Source organism: Ictidomys tridecemlineatus, chromosome 8 (genome assembly GCF_052094955.1).
Source record: "Ictidomys tridecemlineatus isolate mIctTri1 chromosome 8, mIctTri1.hap1, whole genome shotgun sequence".
Classification (NCBI taxonomy): Eukaryota; Metazoa; Chordata; class Mammalia; order Rodentia; family Sciuridae; genus Ictidomys; species Ictidomys tridecemlineatus.
This window is the reverse complement of record NC_135484.1, coordinates 9421974-9439966: the sequence shown is the minus strand read 5'-3', so window position 1 is coordinate 9439966 and position 17993 is coordinate 9421974. Positions and strand designations below refer to the sequence as shown.

Sequence of the window (17993 nt, the reverse complement as noted above, 5' to 3'; positions counted from 1 at the left end):
ACAGGGATGAACTGATCAGGTGACAGCTCTCACAGTCCAGTCATTTCACCTCTGAATAGTCCTGCATTAACTGGAGCTTTGGGGGACAACACCTCATACCCGTAACACCTATAGACATTTATATACGTGTGCCAGGACTAGTGCATGTAACATGAAATCTGTTGCTTAGTACCAAGGTTAATTTCATGTTTTCAATATGGTTTGTGTTTCTTTTAATTTTTATTTGGATTAATTTCAAACTCACAGAAAAGTTGCAATCATTGTAATCATACAAAGAACATGCACATACCCTTTACCCAGCACCTGCTGTGAGTATTTATCCCATTTTCTCTCTCTACACAGTATTTTCCTCGTGGTACTCTACTCCTGAATACTTCAGTGTATGTCCTCAGAAGAGGGGCCTCTCACATGACTATGGTGCACATTATCAATGTCAGCAAATTTGACATTGGCCTATGGCTTTGCCCAAACTTGACATGGGTTGTTTATTTCCGACTGTGATAGACCAGCACATTTTTCAAGGCTTAATAGAATGTGAGGCTGCTTCTGACATGACAATAAGAGCAACAAAGCTAATGTCCTATCCTATGTCACAATGCAGTTCCTTTAATGAGTTCCTGGAGGTCTGGGTTTAGATTAACCCCAGGCTGATGTCTCCGACAGAGGCTGAGACATCAGACTGGCAGCAGTTGACACTTATCACCAACCCTTCGTGGAATGTGCCCCATTATCACACTAGCCTTGCCCTGAAGAGGTGCTGTCTCTACAGAGTCGTAGCCCTCACCAGTGTTTTGGATTCTGAGTTCAACACATCATTAAGTAGATTTTGATTGTCACTTTATATTGAATCTCTAAAGGGAAAATGGTCATCCCCTGGAGAGATTTTCTATTCTCCACATGTCTCCAATTGAATTGCAAGTTCTGTGTCAGATCCCAGAGCCTAGGCCCACACCACAGCATGGCACCATCTTTTAAAATTCCAGAGATCTCTGTGGCAGGAAAAGATTTCCTCTGCGGGTCCAGGAGTATAAACAGAGTGCTATTTGTCTGATGATGTGTCCCTACTCTCTTCAATATTTAACTTGAAGCTTTTCAGCACTTAGAAGCATAAAATCAAATGGTTTAGAAAAGACAGGAGCCCGTTAAAGAAAATTAGCTAGAAACTTCCAAGGAAAAACAGTGGTTCCCTTTTATATAAAACAAAATCAGTTGGATTAAAGAAAATTTTCCCTAACGTGAGTGAACACTTCTACAGAGAAGGTTCATTTTGTGCTGCTATAATAGAATGCCTGAGGCTACGTAACTAAAAGAGAGCAGAGATTTATTTCTGACAGTTCTGGAGGCTGGGAAGTCCAAGGTCAAGGGCCCACATCTGGCAGGGGCCTGAGCACTGAGTCTTCTCATGCAGATTTCATAGCAAACCCACTTCTGCAGCGTGGAGGCCACTCCTGTGATGGTGACCCGCATCCATTGGTGAGAGCTGAGCCCTGGTGACCTAATTACTTCTTAAAGACTCCACCTCTCAACATGGCTGCTTTGGAGATTAAGTTTCCCACCTGTGAAGTTTGGGGACACATTTGCAGGACAGCAGGGAGCTCTTTAGGTCAAACTTTCATCATTCCTTTTTCCTGCAGCAAGCTCTCAGTGTCTTCTCACTCTCCCGGCTGACTTCTCTTTCCCATGAGGCTCTATGAGGGTGCAGGAAGGTCCACATGGAGGGTCTGGGGGGGCTACCTTGAGGTGAGAACGGCAGCTATTCGTGTGTTCTGGTTTCCCAAGAAGCCCGTGGAGAGACGCCTCACCTGGCCGCCCACCATGTTGATTCCTGGTGGTTTTGCTTTGTTCTGTTTCTGCAAGGTGGTTGGTGTGGGAGCAGGGACAGCGGGGTGGAAATGCTGTAGCTTTGTTCCTCTATCTGGTGGTCCTCCTGGGGACGGCCGTCCACCTAGTTACATTTGGGGTCAGTCTCCACCTTCTTAAAGTCACAGGGACGCCTCTGAATTTCGGCAGGACTGAGGATACAGAAAGGCCTCGGCCTCAGTTCGGTCACTGTCCAATTAGCAGCATGTATGTCCCCAAGGCTGGTGGGCCAGATTTTCGGTTGTGGTCTCAGAAAAGGGGCTCTTGGCTTGTGGTCCTCGGGCCGTGACTGGTGCCAGCCTCCCTTGATGTCTTGTTGGAGCATGCGCGGCGCTGGTCCCATAGCTTCCAGAACCAAGCCCCCGTCCACCTGAGAACTGAGGTCCTGCACCTTCTGCTCTTGGCCATCTCGAGCAGCTGTAAGGACCTCTGAGGAGGCGACATCATGTTTTTCTGTACCTATGGTGTCACCCAGCGTGGTGACAAGAGACTGACCGTGGTCATGCCAGAGCCCTTCTTCATTGGAGCTTTGGTGTCGTGTTGACTTTCAGGTCTGCCTCCCACCATCTCCATGAAGTCCAGGAGCCGTGACCGTGGGCCAGGCCTAATGCTCAGACCTGCCCAGCTCCTAAACTCCTTGAGCTGAGGCAGTGCCAGCTCCCAGGCTGGCCTGGGGCAGGCTTTAGCACATCACCCAGCTCACCACAGAATTCAGGGTTAGCAGAGGGGCACACCTGTAGTCCCCGCTACTCGGGAGGCTGGGGTGGGAGGATCACCAGAGTCCAAAGTTGGAGAACAGCCCAGGCAACAGAGCCAGGCCCTGCCTCTTAAACAGCCGGGTGTGATGGCACATGCCAGCAATCCCAGTGGCTCTGGAGGCTGAGGCAGGGGGATTGTGAGTTCAAGGCCAGCCTCAGCAACTTAGTGAGGCCCTAAGCAACTTAGCAAGACCCTGTCTCAAAATAAAATATAAAAAGCTGAGGGGATGGGGCTCTGGCTGAGCACCCTTGAGTTCAATCCTTAGAACAAAAAAAAAAGTCATCCAACCACAAAAAGAATGAAAAGAATTGTTCATCGATTGGTAGCTCAAATGCCTTTTGGAATTAGTGTGGTTTAGCCACTGAAATCCCTTCAAGCCTCTTCAGAGACCCCCCTGCAGGTTCATGTCCTTAGCTCCTTAGCCTCTTTTGGAGAGATTACCTCCAAAAAATATTGAAAAATGGTTTCTTGGTTTTTGCAAATGAACTCAGTCCTCGAGGTCTTGTGCTGGCAGATTGTCCGAGTATTTGGACCCGAGCAGGAAAGGCCGGTTCTGATGCCGGCGGTTCTAACTCATGTCTTCTGTCCTGTGAGTCCAAGGGCCAGTGGGCACCGCAGACTGTAAACACCTGGAGTGTGCAGTGCAAGGGGCCCGTGGGTATGCACACAGCCCTGCACACCCCAGGCTGGTTGTGCCGGCAGGACCATCCCCAGCCTCTGCCAGCTGCTCTCCTGGGGAGCAGAGGGTGCGGCATCCCGCTGGGGAAGGAGGGTCCGCTCGTCCACAGGAGCCAGTGGCGGGTCCCCTAGGTGTGACTTCTTTGTACAGTGTCACTCCTCCGGGAGGTCTTGGCGTCCGGGAAGGGGGTGCCGCTCTCTGCCCATCTAACCCTGCGTTCCCTTCTTCTCCCCTGCAGCTGTCCGTACCTAGCGGTGAAGATCACCCCCGCCATCCCCGTGGTCGGTGGCATCCTCTTCTTCTTCGTGATGGGGACCCTGCTCCGCACCAGCTTCAGTGACCCCGGGGTCCTCCCACGAGCCACGCCGGAGGAGGCCGCTGACCTGGAAAGACAAATAGGTAATCCTGCCAGCCCTTGGCTCCGGTGGCCTCCCGCCTGTGCCACCCCCGTGGGCAGGACAGGCTGAGGTGCCCACGCAGGAGGGGCAGGGCGCTGGCCAGCGGGAGGGGCGACCGGGAGGGATCAGCCATGAGCGGTCGGGAGGTGGGATGGGAGGTGGGGCGGAGGCTGGGTGGGCAGTGTTGAGGCCGGGGCTGCTGGCGCCTGGGCTGTGCCAGGCCCACCCGCGAGCCCGGTTCTAGGTCTTTCTTTGAAGCCCTGGGTCCAGGCCTGCTCTCATGACCAGCCTCGGAGGTGACAGATCTGCAGTGGCCGTCACTGTGGCTCAGCTAGTTCCTAACAAAGTCTCCTGAGCCTGCTGTCCTGTGTATCCCTCCGGGACCAGCACTTCCCTTCTCAGGCACAAGAACAATATAGACTTGTGATGTTTAGTGAGATGAATGACTCTTTTCCTTACAAATTAAAGCCCGAGGTTAAAATGTCTACACTAATCCATTTTGGAGGTATTTAGACAGATCCTAATTGCTCACACAATAGACTCTTGAAGCCTTTTTTTTTTTAATTAAAAAGAGTGCTTTTTCTTGCTATTTAATGCTCTTAAAATCTGCACTTGTGACTCTGGCTTTGCTGTTGAGTGTCAGTCAGTTTAACCTGCATGGCAGAGGGACTGGGATGGCTCAGCACGAACACAAAGGCCTGAGAAACCACTTGGCAGAGATGCTTCCGTCCTGTTCCACGGACCTCCCTTTGCAGCCTCTACAAAAGCTAACGAGATCCCCTTATTTATGGTGTAAGCAGATTTAAAGTGTGGCTCTTACTAGAAAGTCTCCGCTCTGGTCTTACTATTCCTCAAATGCCTAAGCACAGATGTTTCCTTCCCTCAATCCCTGGCTTCATCTTTCATCCCTGTCATCTGGGAATAGAGCAGTAGTCAATCGTGGGAGCACATGCTGACATCTGCTGATACGCAGCCTTCTTGTGTCCTGAGGAGAGGAGAAGGGGAAAGGAAGAAGCAGCCGTGAGGAAGACAGTTTCCTTCCTAGCTGCTCAGTCTCGGGGCTCAGGATGAGGCTCGCCAATTCACACACAGCCTCACCTGTGATAGCACTGTCATCAGTCTTGAAGCCCATCATGGCCACCCCGCATTGTTTTCCCATCAGGCAACCTCGTGAGGATGACATTATTACACCCATTTAATAAATAAGGAAACTAAGCCCCAAAGAAGGGCTTGAACGAGTGGCAGAGCTGGAGCCTAGAACCCGGGTCTCCAGGTCCCTGCCCTTGTTCTTCCCAGCTCCTTCCATCACTGGGCAGAGGGAGATCAGGCTGGTTTCCTTCAAGGGGCAGAAGGAGATGCCTAGTCTATGCCACACTCAGTGTACGAGCCCAGCCACTGCGCTGAGGGTATGTGACTTCCTGCTGCTCCCCAGAGAGCAAAGGGAGCAGCTGCCAAATCAGCCAGATCAGGGACAGGTTTCCTGCCCTGGAAGTGACCGAAACACTGGGGTTCTCTGTTGAAAATGCAGATTCTAGACGCAGTCTCCTTCTGTCCTCGTTGGCACCGAGGAAGTCAGGAGGACTGACGGTCGCAGAGGTTGATGATCCCAGAGCGGTATTTCTAGAACCGGCTGTGCCCCATTTCTAAATCCTGGGCATGGGTTCCACGAGAGAGCTGGATTGGGGGACAGCGGCAATGAACTTGGTTTACTGTGAAAGAAAGAAGAGGGACTGGAGAGGCAGGACCTTGGCATAGCAGAAATGACCCACTGGACAGACTCCTTCCACACGAAGCAAAAGTTTCAGAAACAGCCAATTCGTGGTTCTGGGACTTGGCAGCGTGGAGGGAGGAGTGGCCTGTATTCAGGGGAAACGACTGCAGGTCGGGCAATCCCGGGGGCCTGCCCGTCCTGCCTGGGCTGCCCGCCCCCAGGCTGCTCTGAAGGTAGAGACCTTCTACAGACAGGGTCGCCCCCGACACTGGCTCTTCCCTCTCTTGAGGGTCCAACTGGGGTCTGATGGAGCAGAGAAGAGCCAACACTTCCATCTGAAGACAAAACACAAGCAAACCCAATGCCAGCAAGCAGAGTCAGGAATCCAGTAAGCCAGAGAGGAAAAGAACAAAAGTGGCAAGGCCTTAGTTACCCTGGTGAGAGACACAGAGACACTGGCAGAGAAATGATAAAAGTAGGAACAGCATCTCCCAGAGAAGGCACATGAGGTTCAGTAAGTAATGAAAACGCGCAGCATCTTGGCTGCGGGAGAAGCGCAGATCAGAACTCCCCAGGCACCTCCCACTTTCCACCACTAGATGGCTCTGATCAAAAGGACTGACATGGCGAACGTTGGTGGGGAACGGGAGGCACTGGAACCCTCGCAGGTTACTGGTGGGAATGTAAAATGGCACATCCACTTTAGAGAATAGTTCCTCAAAGTCCTTCAAAAAGCTAGTTACTATAGATCTTAGCAACTACACTCCTAGGCATAGAGCCAGGAAAAATGAAAATGTCCTCACAAAGACTTGTACATGAGTATCCACAGCAACTACTAATCAAAAAGTGGACGCAGGGGCTGGAAACGTGGCTCAGTGGTAGAGCACTTGCCTGGCATGTGTGAGGCACAGGGTTCGACTCTCAGCACCACATATAAATAAATAAAGATCCATTGACAACAAAAAAAAAATATTTAAAAAAAAAGTGGACTCAGCCCAATTGTCCATCAAATGATGAATTGACGATCAACATGTGGTGTAGCCACCCAATGGAATACTACTGAGCAATAAAAAGGGACAAAGTATTGATACACTTTTTTTTAAGGTTCATGGGTAAACCTTAAAATCAACATGTTGAGTCAGGTAAGCCAGATGCAAAAGACTACATTGTGTGTTCCATTTATGTCAAATGTCCAGAAAGAACAAATCTTTAGAAAGCAAAGTAGTATCATCTGGGGTGGGGCTAGGAGTACAGATGGACTGTCCCTGTAAAGAAGGAGCCTGGGGTGATGGACGTGGTCTAAAATTAGACCATGGCGATCACTGACTGGTATACTTATAGTGGGTCGCTGTTTAGTATGTAAATTATACCTCAATAAGTCTGCAAAGCAAGAAGGAGGGGAGGGAGAGGGGACCGAAGGAGCTGACCGGAGGGCAGGCGAGGGCTCTGGAGTCACTCCCCTGGGGCCATCCCAGCTCCTATTCTCCAGCCGAGTGACACGAGGCTACAGCACCCCTTTCCAGACCTCGCCCTCTTCGTCTGTCTGTAAGTGGGAGCTTCGGTGAGCATTCTGTGTGGCTCTCATCAGGGCCCAAGGCTCCTGTAACATGACCTGCTGCGTGGCGGAAGTAAGGGGCAGAGCTGGAGCCACCTCGCTGGTGGCTCCTGTTAGTCTTGGTGAATCTGGGGGGGGGGTTCTGGGGGGGCGGGTGCTGCTTGGCTTCTGGCTTTGGGAAACAAGATTATGTTTCCATGAAATCTTTTTTTAAAAAAACTTTTTAAAATTTTTTTGTAGTTGTAGATGGACACATACCTTTATTTTAGTTATTTATCTTTATGTGGTGCTGAGGATCAAACTCAGCGCCTCCCACACGCTAGTGGAGGGCTCTGCCACTGAACCCCAGTCCCGGCCCCTCCATGAAATCTTAACGCGCTTGTTTTGTGCTGCCTGGGTAAAGAGGGAAAAATGAAAAATGAGGTTTGGAAACCTTTTCTTATTGGAGTTATTAATTCTAACAATCTGTTGTATCTCTCTTACTCCCAAAAGCTCAGAATAGCCACTTGGCAGCAGCCGTGTGAGTGGTTTGTTTTGAAATGTTGCCAAGGATTTCAGCAGCTCCCTGCCTCAGACTTCTGCAGCAGAGCGGGGTCCCAGGGTCTGTCCTGCAGGTCTGGAAGGGCCTTGCCGTCCTCCTTCTGAAGGAATGTTCCCGAACTTAGGTCACAGCTAAAACGACATGGAAGAACAGAGTGGGCTTCCAGGAAAGGCCCTGCAGGGGTCACCAGGGACCCCACGGGGAACTTCAGTTTCAGAAACTCAGTTTGGTCAATTCCCCGAGGACGACAGATACTCAGCAACTGATGGGGGCAGAGGGAAACGGATGAGATGCTGTGCCAGTCACCTCAGGACCGAAGCATTCCATTTCAGTTAGGGAGGGACGGGCCCACCCAGTGGCCGTGTGTCCTTTCCTCGGGGTCTCCACAATCCCGAGGACACCAGGACCCGGGAAGCTGGCACAGAGTGGGCGGCAGGTGCCACGGGAACTGGGCCCCTTCCGCTCCCACAGCAAGGCTCACAGCTTGGGAAACTCCCCAGACCAGGGCACCCACAGACCACGTGAGGGTCCGACCGTCGTCAGGGGGGGGGATCAGGTCTAGGGGAGCCAGCGGGCCTTTGAGATCTCACCTGTGCTGGGCACAAGCTGGAGGACCAGGGCCTCCCTCTGCTCCTTGGCCAACCTGGCAGAAGCCTCTGTCCCACACTCTCTTCCTCTCTGTCCCGCCCCTGCCTTCCTCCTCCTCTTTATCTCCCTGCCGCTCCCCAGCCCCAATCTGACCAGGGTGTCACCACTCAGCAGTGCTTAGGTCGTTTCCTCCATTAGTCTTTGGGCCGGCCTCCTGTTGGAGGGTTTAGGGTGCTCTGTACAGCAGCTTCCTGATCGGGGACGCTCTGGAGCCACCATGGTCCCAGGTTCTCCTGGGAGTGAGTGTTCTGGGACAGCAGGAAGTAGTGCCGGTCCATCCATTGGACTTGCTGGAGTTTTTTCTCCCCGAAGACATCATCAGTCTTTGTTTAAGGGTAGAAGCATTTTAATTGGAATTTTAATGACACTGATGAATTTTTGTAGAAGAAAATACTCTCTAAGGAGGATGCAATTTAAGCCAGTGTAAGACCTTAATCCATTTTCTCTATTGCAGCTAAACTATTTCCATTTCCATTTTTATTTAGCTAAAATTACTTTTATTGGAGTAATTTCTTTTCTGTGTAAAATCGGTATCCAAGATTTTTAATTGATCTAGTATTTTTAATATTATGAAAGGGACCACCATAAAATTTCTTATGGAACGTTTATTTCTTTTTTATTGGTTCTTCTTGGTTATATATGACAGGAGAATCCATTTTGACATAGTTATACAGGCATGTCTTGTTCTAATTCAGACCCCAGCACCTCTCCTTCCCTTCCCTCTTCCCAATCCCTGCCCCCTTCTCACTATTGATCTTTCAGTCATTTATCTGTGGTTATTTTTAAAATTAACTTCTTGTGCATGTACACAACGGTGAGGCTCACTGTGGTATATTCCCGTATGTACATAGGAAAGTTACATCCACGTCATTCTACTGTCCCCTCCTGTCCCTTCATTTCCTGTTGAGAGCCACAGCCGAAGGGGCCCCAGCAAACTTCCAGCTGCCAGCAAACTTCTAGCTGCCAACTGATTGGCTCCTCTGCAGTGATGCTCATTGGGCTGTTTCCCCACGGAGCTGCTCATTGGGGGAATTTTTTGGTTCCGCCCACACGATCCAGCCAATCGACCTCAAGAGTAGGAGGAGTGGGGGAGGTGGAGAGGCTTGTGGGAAGCTGGTGGTGGCAGTTGGGCTCTGAGGGTTTTTCCTGAGGAGCTGTGTGGTGTGGTGTCTGTGTGTGTGTGTGTTCTAAAAATAAAGTTCGTTTCTTTTGACAAGTGGCTTCTGAATAGTGCCCAGCCAGACTGTGGCAATTTCCCTTTGTCTAATCCACTGAACTTCTACTCTCTGTTTCCCCTTGTTGTAGGTTAGTATCCACATGTCAGAGAGAACATTCAGCCTTTGTTTTTTTGGAGATTGGCTTAGTTCACATAGTATGATATATTCCAGTTCTAACCATTTACCAGCAAATGTCATAATGTCATTCTTTTCTGTGGCTGAGCAATATTCCATTGTATATATGTACCACATTTTCTTTGTCCATTCACCTGTTGAAGGGCACCTGGGTTGGCTCCAGAGCTTAGCTATTGTGGACTGGGCTACTATAAACATTGATGTGGGGGCATCACTGTAGGATTTATACTGCAGCAATTTTTCTTGCTGATTCAATTTTCTACTATGATAAGTGTTTGGGTTTTGGAATTTTTTTTAGCCATTATTAGTTTCAGATTGTGTTATTTATGTTGATACTATTCACCATAAATTTTCCCTAAAATTTGATGGTTTCATTCATTTTTTACCTAAGGAGTGTTGTGTTGGCTGTGACTGATCTGTGTTGAAATCTCCCAAATACCATGAGGTCACTTGGGTGCTGTACACTCCTTGTCCATACTGGTGGTTACACATCCCCCCCAACATTGGCAGGTCAAAATGGCAGGTGATCTAGGTGACTTCTTGGATAGCTCTTTCTTTTCAGAAGGTGACATTTTCTGATCAGGTTCCCCAATTCTTATTTGTATCTTCCCACTCACCTCCAAAAACACCACAGTTTCTCTGTGTATAATGTTCCCAGTGATCACCTGGGCATCTCATACGCATTCAACTAGTCCCCCGAGCTCTGTCCAGAGTCAGGTGACACCTGCCTCTGAGGCTCCCTTCTGTCTTCACTGTCCTCTCTCCCCTGCGTGCTCTTGCCAGAGATGTTTGGCTGTCACTTAAGGAGCGTTAGGACTTTCTCACCTGTGCCCATGAACTAGAATGTTCTCTGGACTTTTCCTGTGTCTTTGGGAGGTTGGCTTCTTGGGTGGTGATGAGCAGGCGGGATGGGGTCCTAGCTAATGTTCCTGTGCACTGCTCTCACAAGGGACCCTCTTGTCCTGTGCTGTCTCAACCCACCCAGCAGCCCTCCATGATCTGCAGACACTGTTGACATCCCTGTTTTATTTGTGAGGAAGCCAGTGCTCAGAAAGTGGTGGCCAGGGGTGGTCTGGCCAGAGCTGGGCATCCTGCTCTGCTCCATCTGTGCTCACACCCACGCCCTTAGCTGCTGCCCCTCCTGCCCCATCCTGTTGGCATGGGAACCAGGCCCTGAACAGGGGGTTTCTGGGCTCCCTGGACAGGGCACCTCCCTCTCCCCTGGATGGTATTCTCCCTTTCTGCAGATGGCAGGCAGTGCATCCAACCCTCCGACTTCCCTGTGCCCCTGGCTGACTCTCGGGCACAAGCACCGCTCAGGCACGGAGCGTGGGGTCAGCATCCACAGCCAGAGGCCTGCTGCTAGAGTCCTGGCCCAGAGGCTGGAGGAGGAGGCCCCCCCGCAGGAAGAGCCCGGCAACCCAGCTGCCCTCTCAGAGCTGCCTGGGGACATTGAGGGCTTTTGTCCTGTGGTGACCTCTCTGCTGTCTGCGTGTTCTGAGTAGTTTGTGAAGGAGCTTAGGCAAGGAGATTGGGGAGCCTTCCATGCTGGGTACCCCCTGGGGGAGACCGAGGCTTTGGAAGAAAATAACGTCCTAGGAAGAGGAAGGGCAGAAGGGGGAGGAAATGAAAGGAAAGGAAGAAGATAGATTTCTTATGCCAGGGAAGAGTAGGCAGTGCATCTCCCACACAAATGCAGGGTGGGGGCTCAGAATGTCAAAAATCTTGATTGTCTCTTTAAAAAAAAAAAAAAATCCAAGCAAAGTGGAAACCAGATGTCACAACTCAAAATTATGGTATTTGGGGAAATACCACAAGGTTTTGAAGAGTCTGGTTCTGAGGGAAAGAAGGAGCCAGAGATTTTGTTTTCCACAGACTCCCCACCCCGAATGTCTCTCTTAATAAAGGCCAAGGTTTGACTTGCATATAGGCACCTCGTTCAGATGCAGCACGTTTCTAACAGAATAAGCTCCTCCTTGAAAGCAATAGAGGTTCTGCGATTCAGATAGGGGGAGGTCTCTCTGCCTCTCTCTCGACACCAGTGTCACTGCCTACAGAGTGTGTTAAATCAGCACAGTGACGGCACAGAGCAGTGTAGACGTGCTTTGCTAAAAAATAGAGATGTGCTGTGGTTGTACTAGGTTCTCACGTCCAAAGCCATCAACAGGGAGGATACTGCAAGAACCAGGGTTAGGAGGAGGTGTACCCCAAGAGCAGAGGGGGACGGCTGCAAGCACGGGGAGAAGAGGTCAAGTGCCACGACAGGGACAGGACAGTGGGGACCCGTGGGTCAAGAGCATGGTCCAAAGTAGGCTCAAGCGCTCTGGAGCAGGCTGGTGGAAATCCGAGACCCACCTTGCCATCCAGGGGTACTGAAGGGTTGGCTTCCTCCGTGGCGCTCGGCAGCTCCCTGTGCCCAGGGACTGTCTTCCTCCAGGAGTGCTGGTCCCGGGCAGTGTGCCAAGTCACAGGACATTCCAGCCTGAAGAGACCTCAGCCATCACAGAGCTCCTCCTGGGCAGCTTCTCTGGTTTACAGATGAGGCTCAGAGAGAGACGGGGAGGAACCTGCCCGTGCTCACATGGAGCTGACGGTGATAGGCTCAGGACACTGACTCTGGGGTCTGACTCCAAGTCCAGGTGTTTTTCTTCTAAACAGAATCTCTAAATCCTTGCTGCTCAAAGTGAGGTGCTTGGAACAGCAGCATCCGCAGTGCCTGGGGGCAGGTTAGAAATGCAGGCTCTCAGGCCCCAGTCCACCTATAGACCAGGGCCGCACTTACCAGATGGCAGGTAGCCACAGAAAAGCTGAGGCACAGAGCCCTGCGGCTGCCCATTGCCCACCTGGTGACTTCCTGCCCACCGTCAGAGTCCATCTCCTCTCCAGTTCTCAGGACTTCCTTATTTTCAGGAGGTCAGCTAACTACAAATTTGAATACTGGGTTTAATAACCTCCCTCCCTGAAGTACCTGTGAGATGAGCGGCATCTTAGGCCTTATTGTTACTTGTTTTGAATAACCATATTAATAAAGACCTTCTCTTCAGATAGTGTTTGCATATTTCAGAGCCTATATGAGTATTATCAGTAAAGTATATGGTTATGAGCACAGAATCTGTATCTCGATGGGCTGAGCCTGAATCCTAACTTTGCATTTCCTATGGTATCTTCTCTAGGCCTCACTTTCAGGGTCTGTAAAGGAGACCTGCTGTGTGCAAAGATCTATTCTAGTGTTCTTATTCGGAAATAAATTCTTTCTCCTTTGCTTCACTGCAAAAATTCAGGAACTGAAATACTCAGGAAGGTTGTGTAGCTGGCTCAACTGCTTCAACAGAAGGAATGACGTGGTCCGTTCATTTTAGAATGCAAACCTACGTACTCACCCATGTGAACTCAGTAAGCAAAAAGTAGGTACTGCAAAATAAGTAAGGTATTTAAATGACTCGTTGCCTATTACTATCGTTAGCAGTTTAACTGGCAGCTTGGAGGATAATGTGGGGTGATCAAGCAGCAGCCCTGCTGAGTGAGGGAAGGAGTCAGTCAGTCAGTAAGGTTTTAGCGGGAAGCCAAAGACTTCATCCAGGTCAGCAGGTGGGTAAGAGGGGCTCAGGAACAGCCATCTGACCATGGGTGAGCATGCTGGGGGTGCTGAAGGAGGGGAGGCAAGATTGGCTTTTCAGGGGAGAGTCTCCTAGAGGTGGCTGATCCCCAGAGAGGACCGGCTCTGCATGCTGGGGAAGTGAGAGACTCTTTAAATTCCAAATATAAAGGTGGCATGCTCAGGAGTAAGAGGAAGCAAAGGGCATCTTGAGGATGGAGGAAGGCGACCAGGTAAGAAGGGGTGAGGGGCCACTGGGAGCAGCCAGAGCAGGCCGGGCAGGGGCCGCATGGTGGGAAAGGAGGACGGGCCTCGCTGGCACCAGAGGCAGTGGAATAGGTAAGAGGAGCTGTAGCCAGAGAAGCCATGGGTCCTGCAGCCCCTCTTGGCAGAGCTGGTTCTTAACCGAAGGGAGCCGACCCACTCTCCCATCCTGCGGGGCAGCTCCTGATGTTGGGGGGGATGGGACTTGGCCAAGAGCCACCTGCCAACAACACACTCACCATGTCCCCGATGATTCTAACCTGCTGCTGCTCAAGAAAAGACTGTTGAGGGCGTTGGTAAAATGCGAAGGCAGACTCTACCCAGGGAGACCAGACAGGGGATGGTGGCCAGTGTGGTGAGGCTGCCCAGGAGGGAAGAGACACCAGGCCCAACCCCAACACAAGGAAGGGTGGTAGGACCAGGGTACGGCTCAGTGGGTGGAAACGGCTGAAGGGAGAGGTCGGGTGAAGGGCCGTTCTGGCTCCACCAGCTGGCAGGACTCTGGCGGAAGGCAGGCCAGTGGTCAGACGTTCCCTAGGGAGGTAAGGCCGGAGGACCCCCTCAGAGGGACCCGATAGCTAGGAGGGGGCTGACTTGGCGGGATTCTTGCTAACACTGGACAATGCAGAAGCCCAAAGTCAGGGCCTCTGAGAAGCGTGATCAGAGGAGGCCGAGTAGAGCTTCGTCAAGAGGATCTGTGTCATCGCAGATGCCCTGGGTCACTTAGGTGCTCGCTCGCCCGCTCTGTGAACAAGGGACGCTGTGAGGTGTCACCTGTGGGGCCCTTTGCCTTCCCGCCTTCCTCAGCCCCCTGTGCCGAGGGAGGGGAGGGCTGACAGCCTTTGTGAGGGCTGTGTCCCCCTTCCCTTACTGGAAGGGGAACTTGAAAACCTTGTAGGTTAACTGTTTGTTTTTGTTTCTGGCAGATAAGTTCTGAGGTCAGGAATCGTTGCCCAAGAACTCGAGTCGGTTAGCTTCTGCTGGGTGGTGCGGTGGGATGTGGGCAGTCCTGGGAATGGCTTGCAGCTAGAGAGAGGAAAGGGCTCAGGGTGGGCTTCCTAGGAAGACTGAGGGGTCATCCCACAAGGGCACTTCCTACCACCATGTCCATAAGGAAAAAGTTCTTCCAATTTCCACTTATACAAATTTACCTCCCAAGGCTCCTATTTGGCTTCTATAGCTGGACAGAAGTGGAGAACATTTCTTTGGAAATTGTAGATAACACTTTCCAGGAGAAAACAGAAGTCCATGTGGATGAATGCCAAATTATTTACCCTCACAATTTGGAATGTGCACTTTAAAAAAATCTCTTTATTTTCCTTGAGGATAGACACTTGATCCCTGAGTGAGTGAATAGGTGAGTTGCTCTTTACACATAATAAAAATAAAAAGAATAAAAACCAGTTTGAATCCTCTGTAGCCCTCATAAAACTGAAATGTGACACACTTGGAGAGAGACTGAAAGGCAGGCATGACCACTAGAGATATCACACAAGTCATGTATGTAATTGCACATTTTATAGCAGTGATATTTTTAAAGTGAGAAAGGAATAGAAAAAATAATCATAAAATTCATTTGGAAAAATAAGAGGCCAGAATAGCCAAAGCAATCCTTAGTGAGAAAAGTGAAACAGGAGGCATCACAAAACCAGATCTTAAATTATACTACAGAGTTGTAGTAACAAAAAACAGCATGGTATTGACACCAAAACAGACAGGAAGACCAACGGAACAGAATAGAAAACACGGAGTCATACCAACATAAATACAGTAATCTTATACTAAAAGAAGGTGCCATAAACATACATTGGAGAAAAGATAGTCTCTTCAATAAATGGTGCTGGGAAAACTGGAAATCCATATGTGGTAGAATGAATTGAACCCTATCTCTCATCCTACACAAAACTCAACTCAAATGGATCAAGGATCTAGGCATTAGACCAGAGAACCTGCACCTACTAGAAGATAAAATAGGTGCCACTCTCCATCATGTTAGTTTAGGAACTGACTTCCTTAACAAGACTCCTAAAGCACAAGAAGTAAAAATCAAGAATCAATAAATAGGATGGTATTCAACTAAAAAGCTTCTTCACAGCAAAGGAAACAATCAAGAACATGAACAGAGAGCCTAGAGAATGGGGGAAAATCTTTACTGCCTGCACCTCAGATAGAGCATTAATCTCCAAGATATACAAAGAACTCAAAAAACTTAACACACACACACACACACACACACACACACACACACAAAATGAATGGGCAAAGGAACTGAAAAGACACTTCACAGAAGAAATACAAGTGGTCAAAAAATATATGAAAAGAATGTTCAACATCTCTAGTAATTAGAGAAATGCAAATTAAAACTACACTGAAATTCCATCTCAGCCCAGTCAGAATGGCAATTATCAAGAATACAAGCTATAGGCTGGGGCTGTAGCTCAATGGCAGAGTGCCTGCCTAGCATGTGTGAGGCACTGAGTTCAATCCTTAGCACCACATAAAAATTAAACAAAGGTATGTTGTTCATCTACAACTATAAAAAAAACTTTTAAAAAGAATACAAGCAACAATAAATGTTAGCAAGGATGTGGAGGAAAAAGTACACTCATTCATTGCTGGCATGACTGCAAATTGGTGCAACCACTCTGGAAAGCAGTATGGAGATTCCTTAGAAAGCATGGAATAGAACCACCATTTGACTCAGTTATCCCACTCCTCCGTTTATACCCAAACAAAATCGGCATAATACAGTGACACAGGCACATCAATGTTTATAGCAACTCAATTTATAATAGCTAAACTATGGAACCAGCCTAGGTGCCCTTCAACAGATGAATGGATTAAAAAATGTGCTATATATACACAATTACTCAGCCATAAAGAAGAATGAAATTATGGCATTTTCCAGTAAATGGATGGAACTGGAGACTATCATGCTAAGTGAAATAAACCAATACCAAAAACCAAAGGCCAAATATTCTCTCTGATATGTAAAAGCTAACCCACAACAAGGGAGAGAAAGATTAGGAATTCTTTGGATAGACAAAGGGGAATGAAGGAAAGAGTGGGGGAAGGGAATAGAAAAGATAGTACAATTAATTGGACATAATTTTCCTATGTTTATATATGAACACATGACCAATGTAACTCCAGTCATACTTTATACACACACACACACACACACACACACACATACACATTATGTGAAAATGCACTCTACTCCTCACATATCTACAAAGAACAAATTTTTAAAAGAAAGGAATAAGTGAGATTAATTTTGAAGCCATTATTTCAATGCATATGTAATATCAAAAGTACTAATGTAATATTTCATGCTATGTGTGTGTGTGTCTGTCTGTGTGTGTATGCAAGCTGAATTTCCAAAATCTGGTGTATTGTGTACTTACAGTTATCCTTCATTCTGAACTGGCCATATATTTCAAGTGCTCAATAGAGTAGTCACATGTGACAAGTGGCCACCATGTTGGACCACTTAGGTCCAAATAATTGGACCTGAACAATTATTGGAATATCTCAGATTTGTCCACATTGGTTACTTTGTTTTGGATCATTTGAAAGAAAAAATGGGAAGAATGGTTTTTAACTTTATCATTCTTTGTTTTTGATTTTGAAGGAGAGCTTCACTGATGTGGTCATCCATTCGCCCACTCATTCAACCTATGTTTGTTGAGGGCTACCCAGGTACTAAGCACTATGGTAACAACAACTCATGTTGTTGCTGTTGCTCTTGTTTTATTTCTGTCAATATAATTGTGAAGTTATAAACAATGGGATCATCTGAGATATCTAAACAGACTCATTTATTGCTCATCAACGTGGTCCCATTCCAGACCATTCAATTAGATCATCAGTTCTTCAATCTGAGCATGCATCAGAACCAGCTGGGAGTCTGTTAAAACGCAGACTGCAGAGCCACCCCCCAGAGGTTCTGAATCAGATCTGGGGTGGGGCCAAGGCTCTGCATGTCCAGCAAGGCTCCAGATGATGCTGATGCTGCCGGTCTGGAGGCCACACTTTGAGAACCACTGGTTGGGAGTGGTTTCTCCTTTAAGATCCGTTACCTTTTATTTAGTCCACAAGCCTAGAGGCAGAGTCAAGGGTCCCTGGAGTTGAGCAATCACAGGATTCGTGTCTCTGGGGGATTCTTTGGGCGATAGGTAAGGCCCCTTCCCAGTGGTCTGTTTTCTAAGTTACAGGTGTAGTGATGAACGGGAAATTCCTTGAGAAACTTATGTAGGAACTTTACCAGGGATTGAATGAACTGGTGTGGAGTCATCTCAGGGAAGCATACCACATTTGTCCCTTGGGGACCAGCATTGCAGATGATGGCCTCGCTGAGCCTCCATGGTCAGTCAGTTAAGGCTCAGTCCCTTGGGCTCCATCTGCACTCCTTTCTGCATCATGGGCACAGCAGGACACCTGTCTATGAATTCTGCCCACAGAGGTGCGGGTGGGAGCAGCGGCCTTTCTCCCCACTGTTCAGCTATAATTTATGTGGGAGACCAGGTGACATACCAGGTGACAGTTGCAGAGGTGATTTTCCAGGGTCCTTGTTCTTTTCACTCATGCCTGAAATGACTTGACATCAATTTTAGATTATTTGGATGAGC

General features: G+C 48.8%; 1 protein-coding gene across 3 annotated transcripts in view; it reads left to right on the top strand.

The window, feature by feature from the left end:
* The window catches only part of Zdhhc14 (zDHHC palmitoyltransferase 14), a 262630-nt gene that overhangs the window by 160476 nt on the left and 84161 nt on the right, over positions 1-17993 (top strand). For 2 of the 3 annotated variants that reach the window (XM_040283477.2, XM_040283476.2), the window contains exon 2: positions 3537-3697. In XM_040283477.2, coding sequence (XP_040139411.1) covers positions 3537-3697 — 161 coding nt within the window. Of the gene's footprint in view, positions 1-3106; positions 3209-3536; positions 3698-17993 lie in introns of those variants that run through there. The other variant, XM_078018833.1, reaches the window with a different exon arrangement.